Source organism: Aricia agestis, chromosome 3, assembly GCF_905147365.1.
Source record: "Aricia agestis chromosome 3, ilAriAges1.1, whole genome shotgun sequence".
NCBI lineage: Eukaryota > Metazoa > Arthropoda > Insecta > Lepidoptera > Lycaenidae > Aricia > Aricia agestis.
Genome location: NC_056408.1, coordinates 8,625,778 through 8,648,305, shown reverse-complemented (window position 1 = coordinate 8,648,305; position 22,528 = coordinate 8,625,778). Strand labels below are relative to the sequence as shown.

Sequence of the window (22,528 nt, the reverse complement as noted above, 5' to 3'; positions counted from 1 at the left end):
GTGCAAAATCTTACTTTTTGGTAGCATATGCTTAGGATACTTCTCTTTAAATCAAAATCACCATATTATGTTTCCTTTTGTTGTATAATTAATAATTTACAGTATCGGTTAAATTTTCATATTGTTATATGGGCATAGATGCCCTTGCGGCAGTAACGTTATGAAAATATAACGATATTTAAAGATTATGGTGCAATTATTAAACAACATTTTGTTTTTAGTTATAAGATGATTTTAATGAACAAATATACACTAAATGTACAGTTTAATATATAAAATATAACAATTATATCAAATATTTCGTGGATCATTCATAAAATCATAAATAAATGTAGAAAAAAAACCGATCATGTTCGTTTTTATGTTTTTCAGATTGGCAATACAGTTTCAATTATGAATCTGCTAATGAATTGAATTGCCATTGGCGTAGGACGTTATTTTACAAAATTAGATGAATCACCGACGATATTGCTCGTAATATCGTCGCTGAATTGATTGAGGAATTGCTAAAAGTTACCATTTTAGCCCCGCTGTCAGCTGGATTTGACGTAACGTGACCAAACTACTTGGGTCCCCGATTTGCATAGGAATCAACTTCTCTGATAGTACCTATGGGGACCCCTAAATTTTTAATTATTATTCCATTTTTGTATCAAAATCTTAATGCGGTTCACAGACTACATCTACTTATCAAGTTTCAATAGTATAGCTCTTAGTTTCGGAGAAAAGTGGCTGTGACATACGGACGGATGACAGACGGACATGACGAATCTATAAGGGTTCCGTTTTTTGCCATTTGGCTACGGAACCCTAAAAAATCTGCTGATTAGGGTTCCGTTTTAGGGTACAGTACAGTACAGTACTTGTCCTACAAATAAAACAATCCATATTTTAGGAACATCAAGTCAAAGTATAAAATCCTTTCTATCTCTGTTATCTACCACTTTCGAGATTTTTCGGAAATAAAAATATTTTTCGTCTTATCAAAATGTAGCTATAGGCGACATAAAATCCTTCGATGGGGTGCTAAATTTGTGCAGGTGCGGAGCGAAGATTTCGAGCATGGTGATTGGTCAATTCGGCCTGTCCGCTCCGCTCCGCATCAGTGGAAAGTTTCCACTGGAAACGCGGCCTAAAACGCGACTCTTCACATTCATTGAAACTGACGTTTTACAAACATTTATATAAGAATGTAGTCTGTGTTACAAACGTTTGAGAAGCGTCGCGTCTCGTCGCTGCCGCGTAGGGACTCAGTGCGGTCAGTGGTCACAAATGAGCATAGAGTAACTTATAATATATAGTAGCACATGAGTGTGACGACGACTCACACACCACACCACCCCTTAAGGCTCCGTTTCCACTGAAGCGGAGCGGAGCTTAGCGGTGCCCGAATTGACTAATCGTGCTATTCCAGCGGAATGACAGCGAAGCGGAGCGAAGATTTCGAGTATGGTGATTGGTCAATTCGGCACCGCTAAGCTCCGCTCCGCTTCAGTGGAAACGCAGCCTTAAATCAGTGGGTGTTTAGTTTATAGTAAAAAAATTAAAGTTAAACGAAAAAACTATTGTGGCATATTTTATTTTCGTTACAATATTGGAATGATAGTCAGCACGTCAGCTTTTTAAAAGTAGCTATAATAATATAATGTTATACAAAGTATAATTATAATATTTTTAATATGAGGGTAAACTTTATAGTCTTTATAGATATGTGGTTAAAAACTGATACAAATTATTGCACGATAGCGTTGGCTACTTTCTGCTGCTACAATACTTTGTCACTTCTAACTGTATTTTATTGGCTTAGTTAATTTCCTCTTGCTAATAAAATTATTTACACAACAAAAATACGACAAAGGCAAGCCGTCAGCATAGTGCTGTCGGCTTGCCTTTGTCTGGCACATATTGGAAAAATCATATGACAGAGAACCTTGCATATTTCTTTGCTTCATAAATATTTATTAGTAAGAGCGATTGTAAACATTTTTTATTTTTGATAAAAATATGTACCTATTAGATACAACATATAACATAATATAGTCTGTCAAACAAGTGAAGAAATTAAAAAGTAGCAACATCGTAGTGGCATCCCTTTTTTCATTGATTTGAAACTATTTGAAAGGGATGATACTACGATGTTGCCACTTTTTAATTTCTTCACTTTTTTGACAGCCTATTCATGCTTTGAATATAATATTACATTCTACAAAATAAAATGTATAGAAAATGCTAAGAATAAACGAATAATATTGTATGTTTTGGATAAGCTATGGCTTAGCTTTATTGCTAGTTAGGTAGATCTCTAAAATGTTATGGTATCGATAAACTATAAGCTTACTTTACCTTTTCTCAGGGTTTAGAATTCTCAAGGAGGTATTTATTAAAGCGAATATTAAGGTTTAACCTCACTAAAATAAATATTATTCAAGCTGATAGTAAAATTTGCATAAAATATTCTGAGCGATGTTGCAAACGAAACGAGAATATATAATATAACGTATTATAAATCGGGATTTAATTTATATTTAAATAGGCAATCTTATACAAAGTACTAAATGCAGCAAGGGATTACAATACATGATTCCTAGGGTGGTATTACAATTACCAATAATATTGATCTCATGTAGATAATTTGATAAAATGACGACCTTATCAGATATTCGTCTAATAAACAGGGTAATGTCTGATGACTAAAGACATACAGATACAAACGAAAGGTGTGTGAGGTGATACTTATTAGACAAAAAATATTAATTTTTATTTATATATCCTTTCCTTTTATTTTTTTATCAATAATTTTTATCTAATTAGTAGTACAGTCTGTCAAAAAAGTCATGAAATTAAAAAGTGGCAACATCATAGTGTCATCCCTTTTTTCTTAGATTGATTTGAAAGGGATGATCATCGTAGATGTTGCCACTTTTTAATTTCATGACTTTTTTGACAGACTGTACAATATTATCCCAAGCGCAATATAGGGTGAAAATGACTAGTGATTGGACAGTACTCGTCATTGGACAGAGCACAAAAACACTATATTTATTGCTTTAAAAACCACCTGTTTTTCTTATAAATCAGGCGTTCTTAAAGCAACCTTAATAAATATTGTGTTTTTATGCTCTGTCCAATGACTAGTACTGTCCAATGTACTAGTAATTTACCCTAATATATTCATTGAAAGGCTAGAAGAATATATTATAATATTAAATATTAACAATAATGTTGTCAGTTCATATCGCAATATAAAGTTGCACGTACAATGAATTAAGCGTAAGAATATCATGCAAAAATAAATTATATACGTTTGTAATTATAACACTTAATACATGCAATGAAATTATCATAAAAAGTTTTAAAAACAAATCAGGTATCAGGTACTACTTCACCCTTTCAATATCATGTTTACACTTAAAAATAAAATTATAACATACTCTTCATTTTAAATTAACAAAATATAACATTTACAAAAAACAAATTATAATTACTAATATTAAACACCGTAAAACTTAAAATTATTCGATGTTTTTAAATCAACGCAATACCTATTTTTAAAACACACATGCGAGTTGCGTATAAGTTTTTGATTGGCATCAACAAAATATGATAAATTTTTTTTGAAAATCTGCAATTTACAAAAAGTTTTTTAACATTTGTTTTGTCGTTGAATAGAATATAAATATTATGATTTGACAAGCTAAAGTTTGCAAAACATAACTAATACAGAGTTTTTAGTACACTTTTTCATAAGATTTCAAAATTTTCACCAGATGATTCTAAAATGTAAGCATATTATTTCGTCCTTTGAGTTTTGTGCTGCAAGTTGCAACTCGATAGCAAAATTTATAGCATGTAACGCGACAGTTATTATTGTGATGTTGAGTACATGGGTTATACAGGTGATATGAGTATAGTAGTCAATATGTGTTTAAATACAATCTCTAATAGCTACAATCTTACTAGTTCTTAAAACTTTAAGTAGATGGTAATTTAAAGCTACTCGCTAATTTATGCTAATGGACATGTTACATTATTATGTTCAATGGGTACTTAGTATGGCCATACTTGAAGCACTTAAATTAGAGTTCATTTCAAATTCTAAAAGTCACATCAAAAATATAGAAAACGAAGAAACACAGTGGAGTTTGCTAGCCTCATTACCCTGTATATGTCGATATTTTTAATTGGTGTTCAATTTTAGGACTGTTTTTGGTTGATTTATAAACGAAATATATAACTGTCACTACTTTTTGGCCATCGGAGGCTATATGTTTGGATTCGTCAGACTTATAAGTACATATTATTTCATAGTATATTATGTACAATCTACATTTGTACAGTTCGAATACGCACAATAAATACATAAAATGTCACTTACAAAAGGAGATTACAATTTTAAAAACCTTTAAATTTTACTTTTCAGCTACGAACTTAAAACAATTATTACGAGTAAAAAATACACAATCGTAATATATATCACAGATACCTAAGGAAGTAATTAGATTACATCTATGTTTGAGGTACTATACACTGAATATATTGTTTAGTATAAAATTATTAATAAATAAAAGCACTCAAAAAATCTCGCTCGCAGGCAGCGATAAAGTTGAGATAGTACAGAGTTAAACTTGAAAATAGTCACTGACGGTGGCATCCGCACCGTTGTTAATACTGCTCCTGGCGTCTGCACTACTGGGAACGTTAATCTTCTCGTAGCCGGCTGAGGAATCCGATCTGTCGACCCCGGAACCTCCGATATCGTTATTGACTTTCTCGTAGGGCGGCTCCTTTCTCGACAACTCAAAATATTTGACGCTCTCGTAGTTCGGATCTTTTTTCGATCTAACCGAGTCGTACTTCGAATCTTTCGACCGCACGGACTCGTAATTGGGATCCTTGCAGCGCAGGGACTCGTAGTTCGGGTCCTGGTTGTTGACGCTCTCGTAGTTCGGGTCCTTGGGTCGCACGGACTCGTAGTTGGGGTCGGACTCGCTGCCGGTGGTATACAAGGGATCGTTAGACATGGACTCGTAGTTGGGATCCGTGGACTCGTCGTTGTTGTTGGCGGGCCAGCTCGGCTTGCCGAACCTCTTGTTGACCACGGAGTAGGTCGGCTGGACCTTGTAGTCCGGGGCGATGGTCGCGTACGGTGGGGTCGGGGGCTCGTTCCTCAGCACCTCGTAGTTGGGGTCCGAGTCCGAGGCGTTGTTGTCGGCCTTCGCAATCTTCTCGTAGCCGGCGTCGCTGCTTATAATACTGTTGGGTCCGCTGTCCGCCAAATTGTTCAACTTCAGCAGGTTATTGTTCGTCAGGTTTTGCGTTTTATTGACTTCCTTGACGGTTTCGTAGCCGGGGTCCCGGTCGGAGGGTTTTCTGTCCTTGCGCGCGATGGTCTCATACCCGTGGTTGGAGATCTGTTTGCGGTCGATGGTCTCGTAGCCGGGGTCGTCGCCTCGCAGCTTCAAGGTCGCGGGGGCGTCACTGACGTCCCTGGACTTCCTTGCCTCCTCCTTCGCGCGGACCTTCTTCATGACCTTGGCGTACATCTCCTCGACGTTTCGGGAGGGGCTCTCCGAAGATCTGTGCTCGGAGGTGAGGCTGGTGGGGGGTTCCGCGGAGGAGTAGTCGCTATAGCTTTGGGGGCCGTCGATAGAGTTGTACAGATTATCGGCCGCGTCCTTCTGGTCGATGTCGAAGTTCAGCTCCTTGGCGACTAGTGGTCTGATGAGATCGCCCGAGCTGAACCTGTGCTTCTCGACGGGGTAGTTGCACCCGTAGAAATCGGACGAGCTGACGCAGCTGTTGTTCCGCTGGTGTTTCTCGTTGAGACTGCGACGCAACTTGTCGTGGTTGAAATGGAGATCACCTGGAAAAAATCGTAGAGAAATAAGGACCTTCCACATCACGAAAGTACTATCAGAGAAGTTAATTCCTAGGCAGATGGCGGACCTAAGTAATTTGGTCGAGTTATGTCAAACACAATTAACATTGAATTGGCATGATCCGACCAAATGATGTTGGACTGTCAACTGCCTAGGAAACAATTTCCTCGATGGTACATATCTCAAAATAGGACCATCAAGGAAATTGATTCGTAGGCAGCTGGCGTGTCAACACAATTTCGTCAAGTTAAGTTGGTCGGGATCTTTAGGCTTAGCTAAACAGAATCATATTATCCATTTCGCTTACATCAAAAAGATATCAAAACTTTAGCAATTAAATTATTTACATTTTAATTGTAAGTAAAAAATAACTAACCTGTGCTCGACATCCGATGGTGTCTTTGAGTATTTTGCGTCGCATGTGACGCAGCATAAGACGTGTGGGTTCCGGAGTTTGAGGTAGTGTGCGTCGCATGTGTAGTATGAGAAGAATGCGGAGCGTGGGATGAGTGGGACGTGTGGGATGCATGGGACGTGTGGGAGGCGTGGGACGTGTGGGATGCGTGAGATGCGTGTGCATGAGTTGTCGCTTGCGGCGGTGGCGGCAGCGGCGAATTTGCTTGTCGTTTCTCAGGTTTCGGTGAGCCCAGCGCGCCGGTCGAATTAGAACATGAGGACATTGACGCTGTAAATAAAAATAACTTAATTTATTCTAGTAATGATTAACTACACATTTTAAATTGTAAGTGAAATATTGGTTACGCTTAGATAAACTGTTTCAGTTGTAGATGAAATTTGAAGTTACCTTGTCGCGAGTGATTCGAATTTGAAGTCGATGCCCCGATCTCGGGTGGTGCGCTTCTCCTAGAAAATGTTTTATTATTGTTATGAAAACACAGAAAAATTACCGAACATTAAAAGGTTTCTTTGATACAAAAGGCTATGGCGTCCCCAACATTATGCATGCGCATGCATAATGTTGGGGACGCCATATTCCCCGGGCGTCTAAGCGAGACAAACGCACTGCAAAGTTACTAGTACTGCAGCACGCACGCGGCCCTCGTCACTCATACGAGGGTCACGCACGCCTAATGTGGGTTCAGCTTATAAGTTAAACTTATTGAAGTTTAAATACAGAGTTTGAAGAGTTTGGAGAGAGAAATTGTGGTGTCAATTTTGCAGTGCGTTTTTCCTTAATTAGTCGGCGATCTACGCTGCATGTAGTTAGTATGTGTGTGTGTGTGTGTCACCTGGCGTGGTGTGTAACTTCAGCATGGAGCACGTGCGGCGAGTGTGCGGGCGCGTCGCGGCGGCGCGGCTCGGGCGCGATCTGCGCGTACGTGTCCGAACCCTCGCCCACGCTCGCCTCCTCTATCGCCGCATACATCTCATCTACAAGAAAATTAACGTTTATTTTTAAATAAAAATAGGCCCTAACAGACATAATAAGCTGGTCTAAATATTATATTAAAAAAACTCAAAGGTGACTGACTGATTGACTGACATAGTGATCTATCAACGCACAGCCCAAACCACTGGAGGGATCGGGCTAAAATTCGGCATGCGTGTAGATGTTATGACGTAGGCATCCGCTAAGATTTTTTTTTAAATCTACCCCCAAGGGGATAAAATAGGGGATGAAAGTTTGTATGAAACTTGTCAATTATAAACCCATTGGGCTGAGACTTTGATACCTAATTAATAATAATACTTCTTAACGCGAGCGAAGCCGCGGGCAAAATCTGGTTAAATATAAGGCACACTTGAGTCTGTCTGGACTATTATCATTTGACAAAATAATTTGCGATAGCTTGATATTAAGCCACCCTTAGGTCTTAACTATAATTTAGAATCTTAGTGGAGTATACTACGGTATATTTTAAGTTTAATATGTAATTTCTATTGTGATTTCTTAGTATACTTGTTTGTTTTCCTAATAAAATAAAATAAAAATAGAAATTAGCAACTGGGTCTAGAAGAGTTAAAACTTGTTACTTATTATGTAACTTACCGGAGTCATCGGACACTGTGGCATAGTGCGTCGTGCGAGCGCGACCGCTCTGCGCGCGGATATTGCTTAGCGGCTCGCGTACAGAAATACTGGTGTAGCCCTCTGTAAACCAATAATTTTAAAATAAGTTGTTGATTTAAATATAGGTAAATTTCCTAGCAGAATTTTTTACATTTTTGAGCGGACTACAAATAGTACGCTACTGTCCAAAACAAATAAAGAAGAAATGTTTCTTGGGCCTTCTTCAATGTCTTGCTATTCTTGATAATTTGCTCTACGCTGTGACGTCACAATATGTTCTCACTGGCGAAGTCTGACGTGAGACGTCACATGCACTCTCTGGCGGAGTCTGACGTCACATGTACGCACTGTCGGAGTCTCCGATGTCACATGTACTCACTCGCGGAGTCCGTGGAGTCGCCGCTGAAGTGCACGGGGTCGGGGGCGGGGCGCGGGGAGGGCGGGGTGATGTATGGCAGCTCCGCGCTCGATGCCAGCTGACCGCTGATCGCCACCGACGCCGGGATCAGCACCGACTCTGTTGGGTATACAAACTTTAAGCACGATTTTTACCCATCTCCAGCAGTCTAATTAATTCTTTACTTTGTATAACAATGCAATAATTTGTTAAAATAAAAAAATAAAACCTGTTTTTTTGTTTTACTATTATTTTTAAGTGATATTAAAGCCAAATATTGACAAGAGAGATTAAGGATGCATTGATGGGTGATGAGAGCATGAATAAATCAATGCCTGAGGGTAATTTTGTGTTTTTCGACAGTAAGGCTGATTGTTGTTACACGCAGCACCGCACGCGCACCATCGGCGCTGATGGCCCGATATGTATGAAATTTCGGAAAGCGTTTTTGAATAACGCGTAGCAGTCTGCGCTGATATTTCATACATTTCGGTGTCGGCGCCGACCGTCAGCGAGCAGTTAGCGCGGAACACTTAACGATTTCTTCCACTTTAAAACTTTGCATATTTCACAAATGGACCCCTAAATCGGAAAATGATCTTGGAATACTTGTAATATTTTTAAAAACCCTATCCAAGGACACCACACACGGTGGAGTGGACGCGAAATAAAAAGAATTATCCCCGCTTGATGTGTAAGGGATGTCCCATATTTTTTTTAAGGTTTTATATACCATTTTGTCAACATCGTTTATATGTATGTGAATTTATGCCAAATTTCGGCTTTGTAGGCTATTCTCTGAGCGAAACCGCGGAGAACCAGACATACAGACGGACAGAAGACCGAAAATATAAGTTCATTACGGAACCCTAAAAACGGTCTCAGGATCCGACGCGGTTTATTGTGGTGCATTAATTGTCTTATGTAAATTAACCACTACGTGTTTGTTTGTACTTCATACTTAATAAAAAGCGGCATTATTACTATTTAATAATTTAAGTAAGTATAATGCTTTATGCTCCTATTTATAACTTCGTGTACTTACTAAGAAAAATGTGGTAAAGGTTAATAGGTACAGGAGAATTAATGTAATTTTCATTTACAAATTATCATCTCTCTAATACAAAAGTATTATTGTAGTACAGGTTCCCTAGAACATTTTTTTTTTATTACTATCAAGGTAATTTTTCGTAAGCAGTTTCATTTTGATAAAACGAACAACAGTTTCCTCTGCGAAAGTGTTAGCTAACATAGATAAATATGTTTAATATTTCGATTTGATGGTCGTAAAATATGGATTGTTCTATTCAAAATGCGTTGTTAAATGAAGCTATTCACGAATAATTTGCTTGATATTAATAAAAAAAATTATTCTAGGGAACCTGTACTATTATTTTTTAACACAATAAAAATTAAAATAATACTTGTTCATTTTATAAACTATATTTATGTAGGATCCAAAACATCTGCATCCGCGGATGTGAACGTCTAAAATCTGCATCCGCATTCGCATCAGCGGATGTGAAAAAATCGGGATCCGCAACATCCCTGACAAAAATAAGTGATAATATTTTAGGGTGTGTATGTGTTCCTTATAGAGAGTTCACTGTGAACTCTCTACAAGGAACACATACACACCCTAAAGTATTATCACTTATTTTTGTTACACCTTGTATTATAAGCTTAAATAAATTTTGCGTGGCTCTGCGTTTCTGTGTACTCCTTACGATGTCGGCATAACAGGGTGCCAGAGGTACTTACTGTGATAGGACTGACTGTATAATTAGCGTGATTTATTTAATGAGGTTGCACCCAAAATGATGTCATTACTTAGTCCCTAGAACGACGTACCATACGTCATGATTTTCATACCATATTCATCATTCAATGAGTCTATTTTGCAAATTGCTTGTACTGTAGTCCACTAGAGTCTAGACTACTACAATATTTTTATATCTAGTACTACTATTTAACCACTATTACTACAATATAATAGCCGTTTAATCTAAGGATTAAGTGATGATGACATCACTTTGAGTGCAATCTACTTGAATGAGTCATGCACCAATGCGATTATTGAAGCTATTATAATATTTGTAATGCTAAGACTGGGTTGTACAGTGCAAAATGTCAAATCTTTGGTTAAAGTTAAATATGGCGTCCTTACCTCCGCTCATACGTGAATTGAAGCTATTATAATATTTGTAATGCTAAGACTGGGTTGTACAGTGCAAAATGTCAAATCTTTGGTTAAAGTTAAATATGGCGTCCTTACCTCCGCTCATACGTGAATTTCTCCGGTTAAAGTTAAAGCTAAAGGACGCCATATTTAACTATAAAAATAACTTTAACTTTAACCACGCCTCTGGTGCAACCCAACCTTAACTTATAAGTTAACCACTGTCACTAAAATGTATCTAAAGTTTAATTCGAGCAGACAAGAACTATTTTGTGGGAAATGTATATTTTCTGTCATAAAATAGAGATGTTTTTATCACAAGTAAAATATCTCCGTACAGATTATAAAAAAAAATATTTTTAGGTTTCCGAACCCAAAGGTTAAAAAAGGGCTATTACTGAGACTTCGATGTCTGTCCGTCTGTCTCCAGGCTGTATCTCAAGAACAGCTACAGCTGGACTCCTGGAATTTTCACAGATTGTGTTTTCTGTTGCCGCTATAACAACAAATACTAAAAACAAAATAATTTCAATATTTAAGGGGGGCTTCCATACAACAGACGGGATTTTTTCTTCCTTTTTTGCTCGATATTAATAATGGCAACAATAAGGCCCATGAAATTTTCACTAAATATTTAAGGGATTTTTTTTGTAAGGGATTATTATAATTATATATAATAACTAGATGTCCCGCGCGGCTTCGCCCGCGTAAATTAGGAATTTTACAGAAACCGTTTTACATTTTCCCATAAAAAATATTTTCCCCGTTTTTCCCGCATTTTCCTGAGTTTCTTTGGTCGTATTAGTCTTAGCGTGATAATATATTATATAATATAGCCTATAGTCAAACTATTTTTAGAAATAAAATAAAGTTTTTTTTTAAATTATCGCTTGACAAACTCGAGTCTCGATCTAAAAGACTATGAAATGGTATAATATGGTAGTGATGATGATGATGATGATGATGAATGTAATTTGCATAGTAGCATATGGTTCCTGTTCTTAAAACAACACCGAAACTCCCAAACTTGTATCTATAAAGAATCAGGAGTTCTCTCAGCACCTTCCGAACCACGGTATACCAGGTATATCTCGGTGCAAAATCTTACTTGTTGGTAGCATATGTTTAGAATACTTCTCACGAAACCGAAGTCACCACACGTTTCCCTATAAGTTTTGAGGAGTTCCCTCGATTACTTATGGATCCTTCATCAGATCACCACTTTTGTGGATATAAAAATCGGGTAACATACGGCGGAGTAATCGTTGAATATAAGAAAACGAACATAACACCTCCCCCATTTTGAAAGTCGGTTAAAATTGTAGCCTATGTGTTATTCTGATGTATAAGCTATATTATTGTAAAGTTTCATTAAAATCCGTTCAGTAGTTTTTGCGTGAAAGAGTAACAAACATCCATACATCCACACATCCATACATCCAAACAAACTTTCGCCTTTATAATATTAGTAGGATGTAGCCTATAATATATTATCACGCTAAGACCAATAGAAGCGGAGCACCAATGAAGAATGTTTCAAAATCGGGTGATTTTTCCTATTGTGCTGCGTAAACGATAAAAGTTTCGCAAAAATTGGCAGAATTTTCTTAATTTACCCATGAATTAGTTACTCTCTCGGGTCTGTGGCTGTTTGGTTGTTCGTTTTGTTCGGTGTTGCTATGTGTCTGTGCGGATGATTTTCTTGCTCTCTGTATTCGATGCCTATCCCTATCCTGGCTGAGGCAAGCCTCATGCTCTACAGATGATTCTCTTTCTCTCTGTATTCGATTTCTATCACTATTCTGGCTGAGGCGAGCCTCACGCTCTACAGACGATTCTCTTTCTCTCTGTATTCGATTTCTATCACTATTCTGGCTGAGGCGAGCCTCACGCTCTACAGACGATTCTCTTTCTCTCTGTATCCGAATTCTATCATTTTTCCGACTGAGGCGAGCCTCACGCTCTACAGACGATTTTCTTTCTCTCTGTATCCGATTTCTATCACTATTCTGGCTGAGGCGAGTCTCACGTTCCGTTGACGATTCTTCATCTCTTGCTGAACGTGCTCTTTTGGCATTCACTGTACTACGACCTATGTTCGAACGACGACGTCTTCCAGGCATGATCGTATAGTAATACCCACAAAGCAACAAATAACCCAATGGCAAAGCAAAAACAAAAGTCCGTTTTTCTAACCAAGTCAAATATATTTTTATCGACAATTCAGAAACCAAAGAACCAGAAACAATGAATATCTGAAAGAAAGCGCTGTGGTTGCTCCTCTGCGTTACCGTCTGCACAACCACACAATGACGAAATACACTATCTACTACAATAACATAAGCCCGAAGCTTATGAGAGCCCCCGGCCGGTTCCGCCGTAACCGCTATGTCCCTCGGCCGCCGCCGCGCGACATATTTTTTGATTCCGCGTAAGTTTATACGTTTGAAAACTTCTAAAGTATTGATCGAAATTGTATAGTGTAAAAGACAATTATAATCTACATTTAATGTCTTAGCTTCCAAACATGTTTATTTGGATAAGGGTTAATGTTGTAAATTGTTAAAATCGCTTCGTAAATAAGCCATTATTTTTCGTAAAAAGTAAAGAACAAAAATGGCTATTGTGAGTTATCCCTAAGAAATAGACATATACCATCGCGGACTTTTTTGTTTACCTTATTAAGGTGTACAATACTGTAGTACATTATTTTGATCTATCTCGTAGGGTTTAGCCAGCGTTTGCAATATAAACGCAAAAAAATTAATTTATTTACGACATAACATTAGAAACCTCTAAAATTATCAGTGTTTCTCTACCATATTATGCATATGTTATACATATAAACCTTCCTATTGAAACACTCAATCTATTAAAAAAAACTGCATCAAAATCCGTTGAGTAGTTTTAAAGATCTAAGCATACATACACACATACATACAGACAGCGGAAAGCGACTTTGTTTTATACTATTTAGAGATTATCTCATACAAAAAAAAGATTTTTGACCTATTTTGCTCTATAACGGTATGGAACCCTTCGTGCGCGAGTCCGACTCGCACTTGGCCGATTATTTTTACTAACCAGCGGCTGACGGCACAGCCTCTCGCTCGTCGATCTGGTTTCCAACTTCTGAGCTCTCGTCCGGAGTTATTTCCACCGTCCTGAAATGAATTTAAAGTATATTTACTGTATATATGCGTAAGTAGTTAGTAGTTAACTGCAAATGCTGTGTATATATGCGTAAGTAGTTAGTAGTTGACAGCATTTACCTAGATTATACAACATATTATTTATATAGCATACGCTTGAAATTATGGCAGACACCAGAAAAATACTACCATATACAGGGTGTAACAAAAACAAGTGATAATACTTTAGGGTGTGTACGTGTTCCTTGTGAAAGTAGCAGCGCTGAAAGACCAACATTTTTTTTCACTTTTGTATGGGGAAACTCGTGACGCTCGGGCCCTTGCCCATACAAAAGTGGAAAAAAAATTCGTCTTTCAGAGCAGCTACTTTCACAGTGAATTCTCTACAAGGAACATGTACAACCACCCTAAAGTATTATCACTAGTTTTTGTTACACATTGTATATAGCTGTTGTCCCCAACCTTTTTTTCATACGGGCCACAAACATGACGTCTTGGACTTGGTGTTGCGAGCCGCAACAAATTTTTTTAGGGATAAAAAATAACTATCTTCAACATTAATGATTTCAAAGTGGAAAAAAATTACGTGAATTTCAAAATGCTTTAACATCACGCGGGCCACAGTTAAGCTGCGGGTTAGCTGATATAAAGTGTTTGTAAATATTCTATCACTAGTCACAAAGTCTACGCAATGCGTATTTTTGACCGCAGTAAAATCATGCAGATTAATAATAATAATCAATGAGTTTCTAAAATACTAGAGTAGCAATGTCTTACAAAAGATTCTCAGAAATGCGTAACCACTTTTTTGTTCAAAAGACAATGTCAAGTCATATATTCGTTATGTCATTATGTATGTGAGATATGCCTGCAGGCATCTTCGAAGTGGCAACGCGTTGCTACCGTAAACTTCCAATCTAGTTACGTTAGTAACATAGAATATCATTGATAATAATTTACAATGAGTAATGTATCGTGAATATAAAAAGATTAGACGCAATTTGAATTTGACAAGGTTTCTAAACAATTATAAAGGGGGTTTTTCATATTAATCTCTATTATAAACGATTTAGTATTAAGTATAATAATAATTGGTTGATTGGTAAAAAGGTAAGACATAGACGTTGCAACTTGCCTAGATAGTAGATACTGATAAAGTTTATCGCGCGGAACCGTACATTTTTCGGGGATATATTAAGTAAATTGTTTACCTCCTTTCTATCTTCATCCAAATCGGTTTAGCGGATTAAGCGTACCGAGGTAACGATTACAGAGACAGCCATATTTATGAATAATATCAGTTATTTATTGAAGTTTCGCTTAAGCCACACTTAAGATTAATTGATAGAGTATCAATACCTTGTGAATATAACAATTTGTATGCAGTATGACGCATAGTGGTCGCTGCTGCGTATGATATCAGTCATTGCACGTCTAGTAGAGCTAGAGTATGCTGTGTACTATTATATTGTATATGTTACTCTGTATATTCTTCTCTTTAGCAGTCGAGAACAATATTATTGTCTCAATTCTCGAATGACCCGACATGACCGAAAGTTGTTAAGGCCCTAACACACCGGCGATGGCGATGGCGATGCGAGCTAGTTTAGTAAGATTAATAGATCTGATTAATATTGACCTAAAGAACCCAGTTAGTTTAGCTCAATAGATATAAGGGATGATGGATCATCTAATAACTTCAACATTTATTGGCTTCATGCTTAACCCTAGGATGGTAACAGGGGTGCCCCAACAGCCCACGCAAGCAATCACGCGCCGATTTCTTGAAAATTATTGGCTATCTTGGTCTAGCATTTTGTGTATTCTTTTCTTTTACTGTAATTCATCAGTAGCCGTTGCGTGGTGAGAGCAGCACACGTCAATTTCGTTCTGCAGGTATGTGTGGGGTGATGCGACACCCCTGTTACTATTTACGTAGGTATTTTTTTTGTTCACGTATTTTATTTATGCATTATTTTCAGTTATTTTCAATATTGGTTAGTGCACAACTTGAGATCGCAAATGCAACTAGAGGGTGTGAAAACAGAGGTGGTTAAACTAGAGGGAGTGAAACTAGAGGGGGTAAAACTAGATGTGGTGAAACTAGAGGGAATGAAACTAGACGGGGTAAACGGCACATGTGTGGAATTCTAGCAAACAACGTTTGTTAGCAACTGAATTAAGTGTTACTGAATTAATTGTTCACGATATATCAATAGCGACCTTTCTAATCAGTATCTATCATGGTTCGTAGCCTAATAATCGAATTCTTCGCTCTATTTCTACTGAGCGGTCTTAGGATCCGGGATAGGATAAGGGATTCAAGCATTTATGCACTTTAGTTTAATAATTTAAAGTTTATTTTCAAGTGCGTTAATGAAATTCTCTTCGCTGCGGGAGCGCAGAACGGAGGTTCTGTCTGCGGTGAGCCGTAGTGTTGCGATTCATACTTACACATTGTGGCTATCATTCTGCAGCTTCGCGTATTCATGCTCGTAGGGCCGAGCGACCGACGTCGTAGCCGCAACCTTGTTCCCTGGAAATATGTCAAGACATACCACAATTATCTCTATGTTAAGTAATTGATTAGCACATAATTAATTCCGAGTAGCGGGCCTTTGATGCTACAATTAACAGTGATAATGTTTAATATGGCAATGGCAGATAAGATTACAGATGATTAAAGTCGTGATTTTTCGGTAGCCGAAATAATGTTTTTTTAAACTATTTCGACCTAAAGACGGAAGTTTTTAGATATGTAATGACTAATGATTAATCAGTGATTGGACATACTAATGCACAGTGTATTTTTGTCCAAAAAAATTGGCCATGCTTTTTTTTGGAAATCTCATACAGAAATGTTATGTAAATAATTTATTAGTATTTACATGCGTTAATTTCTTATTATGAACAATAAAAATTCACTTTAATTATTTTTTTCAAAAAAGTTAAAAATTGCCGTAACTTTTTAAACATTTACTTAATTGTCTTCTTGATTATTCTGATCGACAATAATAAAAAAACACATAATTTAACACAATTTACATATTTCTTAAACAAGTTTTTAAAGATTTATTTACGATTTATGTTTTTTTTTCTTTAATTTTTATGAACGTATTTATAATTATTTGGATTTTATTTTTATACAGAATTGTTACTTAAATGTACTAGAATTCGTGTAAAAAAATTAGATCCAAATAATAAAGGGCACCGAAGTTAGAGGCTTCCAAAGTTTTCTATGGTAACTATGGTTTTAGGGTTATCAATATTTCTATACCAATTTTTTTTTTATTTGAACTTTGTTTTTTTTTTTTTCTGACTAATGTCTAATACTTAAACAGAAGGTTAGATAAACTACATTGAGTCACTAAAGTAACTGGATAAATCGAGAAAATATTTTATTAATGCCGTGAAATATTTTTGAGCAGAAACAAACCAAAACGGCTACTTTTCAAAACTTATTAATCGGGACTTAACGCGACGTATTCTAGTAGTAAGTCCTGATTAGTAAGTTTTAATTATAATGCAACGCGAAAGCTTAAAAAGGTTACTTTTATTTTAGTTTTTAAATATAAAATACTTCAGTAAAGCAATATGCTACAAAAGCTTTGCAGTTTCCATATTAATTTGAATCCTACAATATATACTAACTTGGATTTTTTAACAAATTAAAACTTTTCTAATGTACACATGGTGAGACATTTAAAATCTTTTATAAGTAATTATATTTCCGGTATAAAATGGTCTTATATAGATTTAACTATAACCGGAAATTTATTGTTTAATAGGTAGCCGGTGTAGACAGGGTCCGGTTTCGGATTTTATTCTGGTCCTAAAACGTCACGTGAACCGGGTGTCACCGGGTTCCAATTAAAAACATGAACATTTTAAATAATTTTATTGGGTAACGTATTATAACAAGTAAAATATTAGGTATTTACAACGACGCCTGATAATAAAAATTATCAGACTTTCATTGGACTTAAAATAAATCTTTGGTATTAAAAAAATAAGTGTCTGTTTGTGATACCAAAACGATCAAATTAAGGTCCAGAGAAATTGAATGTCACGCGAGCGAAGCCGCGCGCAACAGCTAGGTAATTGTATTAAAACTATGTTTTCACTTGAAATTCCTGAAATAATGCTCTACCAAACACACCGCTTTTCGACTAGTACATGCAAACAAGACAATATATGTATACTTTATTATTTAAGTATTATTATACCTCGGTTGGTCGCGCTTTTAAAATAACGCCGTTGGTCACCTGGGGTCTTTGAAAGCCCGAAAATTAAATGACATAAAAATGGCATAAATTTATATATTTCTTAATTTTTTTCTGTAAATTATTGTTATTTAATTTAATTTTAATCAGATTTAATCAAAAGATTAATTATATTTTGAATACTTATAACCAAAACTTACAAATTAAAAATAGAAGTCAAAAAATTTCAAGTGGAACCGTGAGTTGGGAAAATTAAAAAAAAATCAACATTATTTTAAAATTGTGGTTAAACGTGTAGGTAACTAAAATACCAGTTAAATTTCCTACAACTTAGATTGAAATTTAAAAAGCTAAGTCCAAATAGCATACAAACTATTGAATGTTAAACATTGACAAATTTTCAGCAACAAAACCTTATGTATTTTACACATTTTCCTGTTCTAATACTTTAGACGTATGGTAAATATACCGACAATTAGTTTCTAATCATCACCAAAAAATAATCATCATCATTTTGGTCTACATAACAAAATATGCATTTTTGGAAAAGTGCGTCTAAAACTTCTTATATGCAATATAAAACAATAAGAATTAACACACGAACATTTTAATTGATTTATTATTAAAATACAAGGAAAATCATAAAAGAAACCGATTTCGGTGTGAAAACTGTATGAAAATATCAAATCGAATTTAGTTACGCGGTTGGTCACCTGGGGTCTTTAAAGACCCCAGCGTGAATAAACACATCTGTAACACATAATACATGCACGTGAACTCAGATTAGTGGCAATTATATCGAAATATATTTCCTTTTAGGAAGCTACCTAAAGAGCGTAGTTGCTAAGATTAATTTAAATATAGTTTTTTCTCGATTTCCAAAACTCCGGGCTTTTAAAGACCCCACGCGACCAACCGAGGGTTATATTATTTAAGTACATTCATGGCATGTTACTATGTTAGATTTTTTGACTGACTTCAAAACTCAATATTAAAGAGTGGAACAGCAGTGAAGCAAAGGGGAACAGAGTAGTAAAGTATAACGCGAAGAAATTGAAAACTGTGGATAACATAATGAATTTCCACGCGGGCGGAGTCGCGGGCAGTAGCTAGTAGGTAAGTAATAAAAATGACTTACATTTGTTTTGTTGAAGTTATGAACTTCATTAGCAATATGAGCATAATATAAAAAACTAAGTACCTACCTCAAATATTATTCAACTAAATACTTATACGGTAACAACCCTATCCAAAATAATATAAAATTGAATAACTCCAGTGCCCCGCCTCATTTAGATCCCATTTTTTTTGGGTTATAAGTAACAATAAAAAGAATATTTCAGTCTTTGTTTCAAATCCAAATATGAAAAGACATGGCGTTAAAAAAATTAAAACATAAATTTACAAAATCAGTCATAAATACGATATCTTGAACAAATAAAGCTTGGATGTTTTTCGTTATCATAGGGCTTTTAAGACATTATTTAGATCAATTAATAAAATCTTAAAAGAATATGAAACTTTTGAGCTATAAGTAACTGTTTCTATATTTTTTCTAGAAACCATAGAATTTTTTTCAAGTACTAATTTGCATTCTTCTATATGAAATGCACAGTCGGGTGTTTTCGTCCTGCATTTATAATCATAAATCATATAAAATTAAGTAATAAAAACGGCATGGCCAATTTTTTGGACAAAAAATACATTGTGTAATGGTATTATGGGAATTATTTATTAGTGCCATAGATAGATAGATAGACTTTCGTTGAATATATTATATTGAAATAGTAGCTGCGAAATTGACATAAGTCCTAGTTTCCTCTTTTCCTCAATCATTCTTTTTATATTGTGAGCATAGAGAATATCATCATCGGTTTAGACGTTGGTTAGAATAATAATAGCTCTATCTGTTAGTTAATATTAACTAAGTAAGGGCTCCCACACAAAACTTTTTCCCAAAACTTGCATCGTATCGTAATGTAAATTTTATTATGAAATTTATCGTAGATATTTGCGATGCTATGCGAATTCGCAGTTATGTGTGGGAGCTCTATACTAATTACTAAGGTTGGGTTGCACCAGAGGCGTGGTTATAGTTAATGTCAATTTTTCCGGTTATAGTTAAGGTTAAAGTCAAAGTTAGTTGTTGCAACTCAGTCTGAGTATACATAATAGGAAAGTTTGAAGTATTTCTACCTTCATCCAAGTTAACGGTAGCATAGATTTCAGAAGCCGTATCCCCACTGTCATGTCTTCCAACAGGGTGCGGTATTTCTGGTAGACTTCTCTGACTGTTCTGTGTTGATGCTCTGTGGGATTGTGTTAGATGTTATTGTGCTGCAAAATTCTAAGAAAATAAAAAAAGAAATATAAAAAGCACATTTTACAACCGGCCAGTACACAATAAAGCTACATGAGCTGTTTAAGTAAAAAAAACATTTAGTGTTATTAAAACATAGATTATAAATAAAATTTAAATAAAATTTAAATAAAACAACATTGAGTAAAATATTTTGCATGGTGGTGGTCATGTTTTTTTAAACAAGTAACTTTATTATAATATGTTTATATAATTCCAAAATGTGTAGTACACAAGAATGTAACCCTCTTGTTGAGTACTCAACTATACTCAATAGCAGTAAAATGACTTGAACAATAAGTAAACATTATGCACATGCTTTCTTAGATTTCATAAAGCAGATAATATTATTAGAATAACGAGTACCTAAAATTAAACACTGATAAAAATCTTATCATTATTATTAGTACTGCCAAAACTAGTGGTTAACGCCGAATAACCTACAAAATTAGCTTCTCCACCTAGATTCTGACTTTATGGTTAGTAGCTTAATATTATATTTTTCAACACATGTATTTCTTTATAGCTATGCCATACTGCTAAGTATCTAAACTACATGCAAACATATAAAGCTATCCACAATATATTAATAAAGTTCTACAACAATTTTTTTTTCATTACTATGTTATTTGCCTACCCAACTAAGTTAGATTTAAAAGAATGAAGTTTTAGTCATTAGTATTTTTTTTTCTATACAAAAATTAGTTTTTCTAGCCCAGTTGTACAATAAAATGGGCATGCTACAGCAACAAACCGCTTAATAGAGGCGGGAGTGGTAGGTGTTGGAGATGGAACCTCCTCATCCAAACGGATTTTCACCACACCTGCCGTACCAACCAACTCACTTCTGTTAAGTACAAATAAATTCATTAATTATACCTATAATTGACTTGAAAATATATCAAACATACAAACATGTTGCCATGCTAGTTTAATTTCTAAAATAAATATTCCAAATTCTTGGAACAATGTTTGTTACTTAAAAACTACTTGTTACATATAATACGTAGGTGTAAAATATTAAATTGATTGCTAAAAACTTTCAATATAATATGAAATTATACTGAACAATTATTTCTACTGAATACTTTTTGATAATTAAGTAAAGAGAAGTTACTTACTTTTGATTAGAGTTCTTGCAGCCACACACACAAACTGATAGTGCTGTTATAAGAACTACAAGCACTATAAGGCTTAGAGCAATCTGTATAAAGGTATACATAATGTGATTTAGTTTATATCCATTGAATTAAAAACATTGATTTATCCACAAAATATAAATTTAAGTAACTCCTCTAAAGAGATATTTTACCAATACACTGTTACTTTCTTCCATTTGATTAAAAGGTAAAGAAATGTAGGCCACACACAAACACTGTTTAAGCTGGAGATTTTCGGTATTAACTATATTATGAAACAGATTTTATTGACTATTTTTCATTCTATTATAAAGGATAATTGTAACATCTACGAACTAACTAGAACAGCCTAATTTTAATGTTAAAATTTCTCGACAAGAATCAACACACAAGCTGCCGTAGTAGTTTTGATTGATTGACTAATGTCAAATGTCAAGTAAAATGTTAAATGTCAAACGGTTAGAGAACGCATCATAGATTAAGTATTATAGTATAGATGTAGTCTAAAGTCTTAGCCCGTCCTTCATCGGGTGGCCATTTTGTGCTTATTTTCAATGAGAAAGGACATAGGCTACATTTTGATGTGGGAAAATATCTTATTTCCATGAAAATATCGATGAAAATTAATTCGCATTGCGCGTGGCCAGCGCTCATCCCGGGGGTCCTGGGTTCGAGTCCCGCAGGCGGAATAAAACGTTTTCAATGTTCCTGGGTCTTGGATGTGTATTAAAATAATATTTCAAAAATCTTAAATATATTTTATGTATAATATTATAAAAAATCCAGAAATATATCGATGCAATGAACATTTTAGTTCTAATACGATTCAACAGATGGCGTTTTATTTTTTACTTCATTGTAACATAGAACTAATCATACTTATTAGTTAGTATGTTTTTGTTTATAGTTTTTAATACGTTAGAATATTATGTTTAATAATATTATCACTTGGTATAATAATAATCAATCTATCTTATCTTATAGAACTCCTACTGCATTTCTAAGGAGTTCGAGTGTACCGTGTTGGCCTATATTCCATCCAGAAAATATATCAATGGAATCAACATTTTAATTCTAATATATGAAAACAGATGGCGTTTTATTTTTTACTTCATTATTGTAACAGAACTAATCATACTTACTTTATTATATATTATTGTTTTTATTC

General features: G+C 35.2%; 1 protein-coding gene across 2 annotated transcripts; it reads right to left on the bottom strand.

Annotated features, from left to right (window-relative positions):
- Window positions 1–3,802: 3,802 nt before the first annotated feature.
- On the bottom strand, window positions 3,803–21,758 carry LOC121725644 (ran-binding proteins 9/10 homolog). Of its 2 annotated transcripts, XM_042112673.1 has the most exons (11): window positions 21,343–21,758; window positions 20,976–21,068; window positions 20,059–20,171; window positions 16,094–16,175; window positions 13,572–13,651; window positions 8,291–8,428; window positions 7,891–7,992; window positions 7,130–7,271; window positions 6,685–6,743; window positions 6,256–6,564; window positions 3,803–5,863 (listed from the first exon to the last, which is right to left on the bottom strand). In XM_042112673.1, exons 1-11 carry the CDS (start codon window positions 21,441–21,443, stop codon window positions 4,620–4,622), a joined length of 2,463 nt encoding a protein of 820 aa, XP_041968607.1. In that variant the 5' UTR covers window positions 21,444–21,758; the 3' UTR covers window positions 3,803–4,619. The 2 variants fall into 2 exon arrangements, with proteins under 2 accessions (XP_041968607.1, XP_041968608.1); XM_042112674.1 differs by lacking the exon at window positions 20,976–21,068.
- Window positions 21,759–22,528: the final 770 nt, after the last annotated feature.

Bases quoted from the DNA above. Each gene is read 5' to 3' on its own strand.
- LOC121725644 (XM_042112673.1), bottom strand. From the start codon at position 21,443: ATGTATACCTTTATACAGATTGCTCTAAGCCTTATAGTGCTTGTAGTT. The intron at 20,172-20,975 runs GTTTGTTGCTGT...ACAATCCCACAG, and splicing joins ACTCCCGCCTCTATTAAGCG to AGCATCAACACAGAACAGTC. The intron at 6,744-7,129 runs GTGACACACACA...AACATTTTCTAG, and splicing joins GAAGTTACACACCACGCCAG to GAGAAGCGCACCACCCGAGA.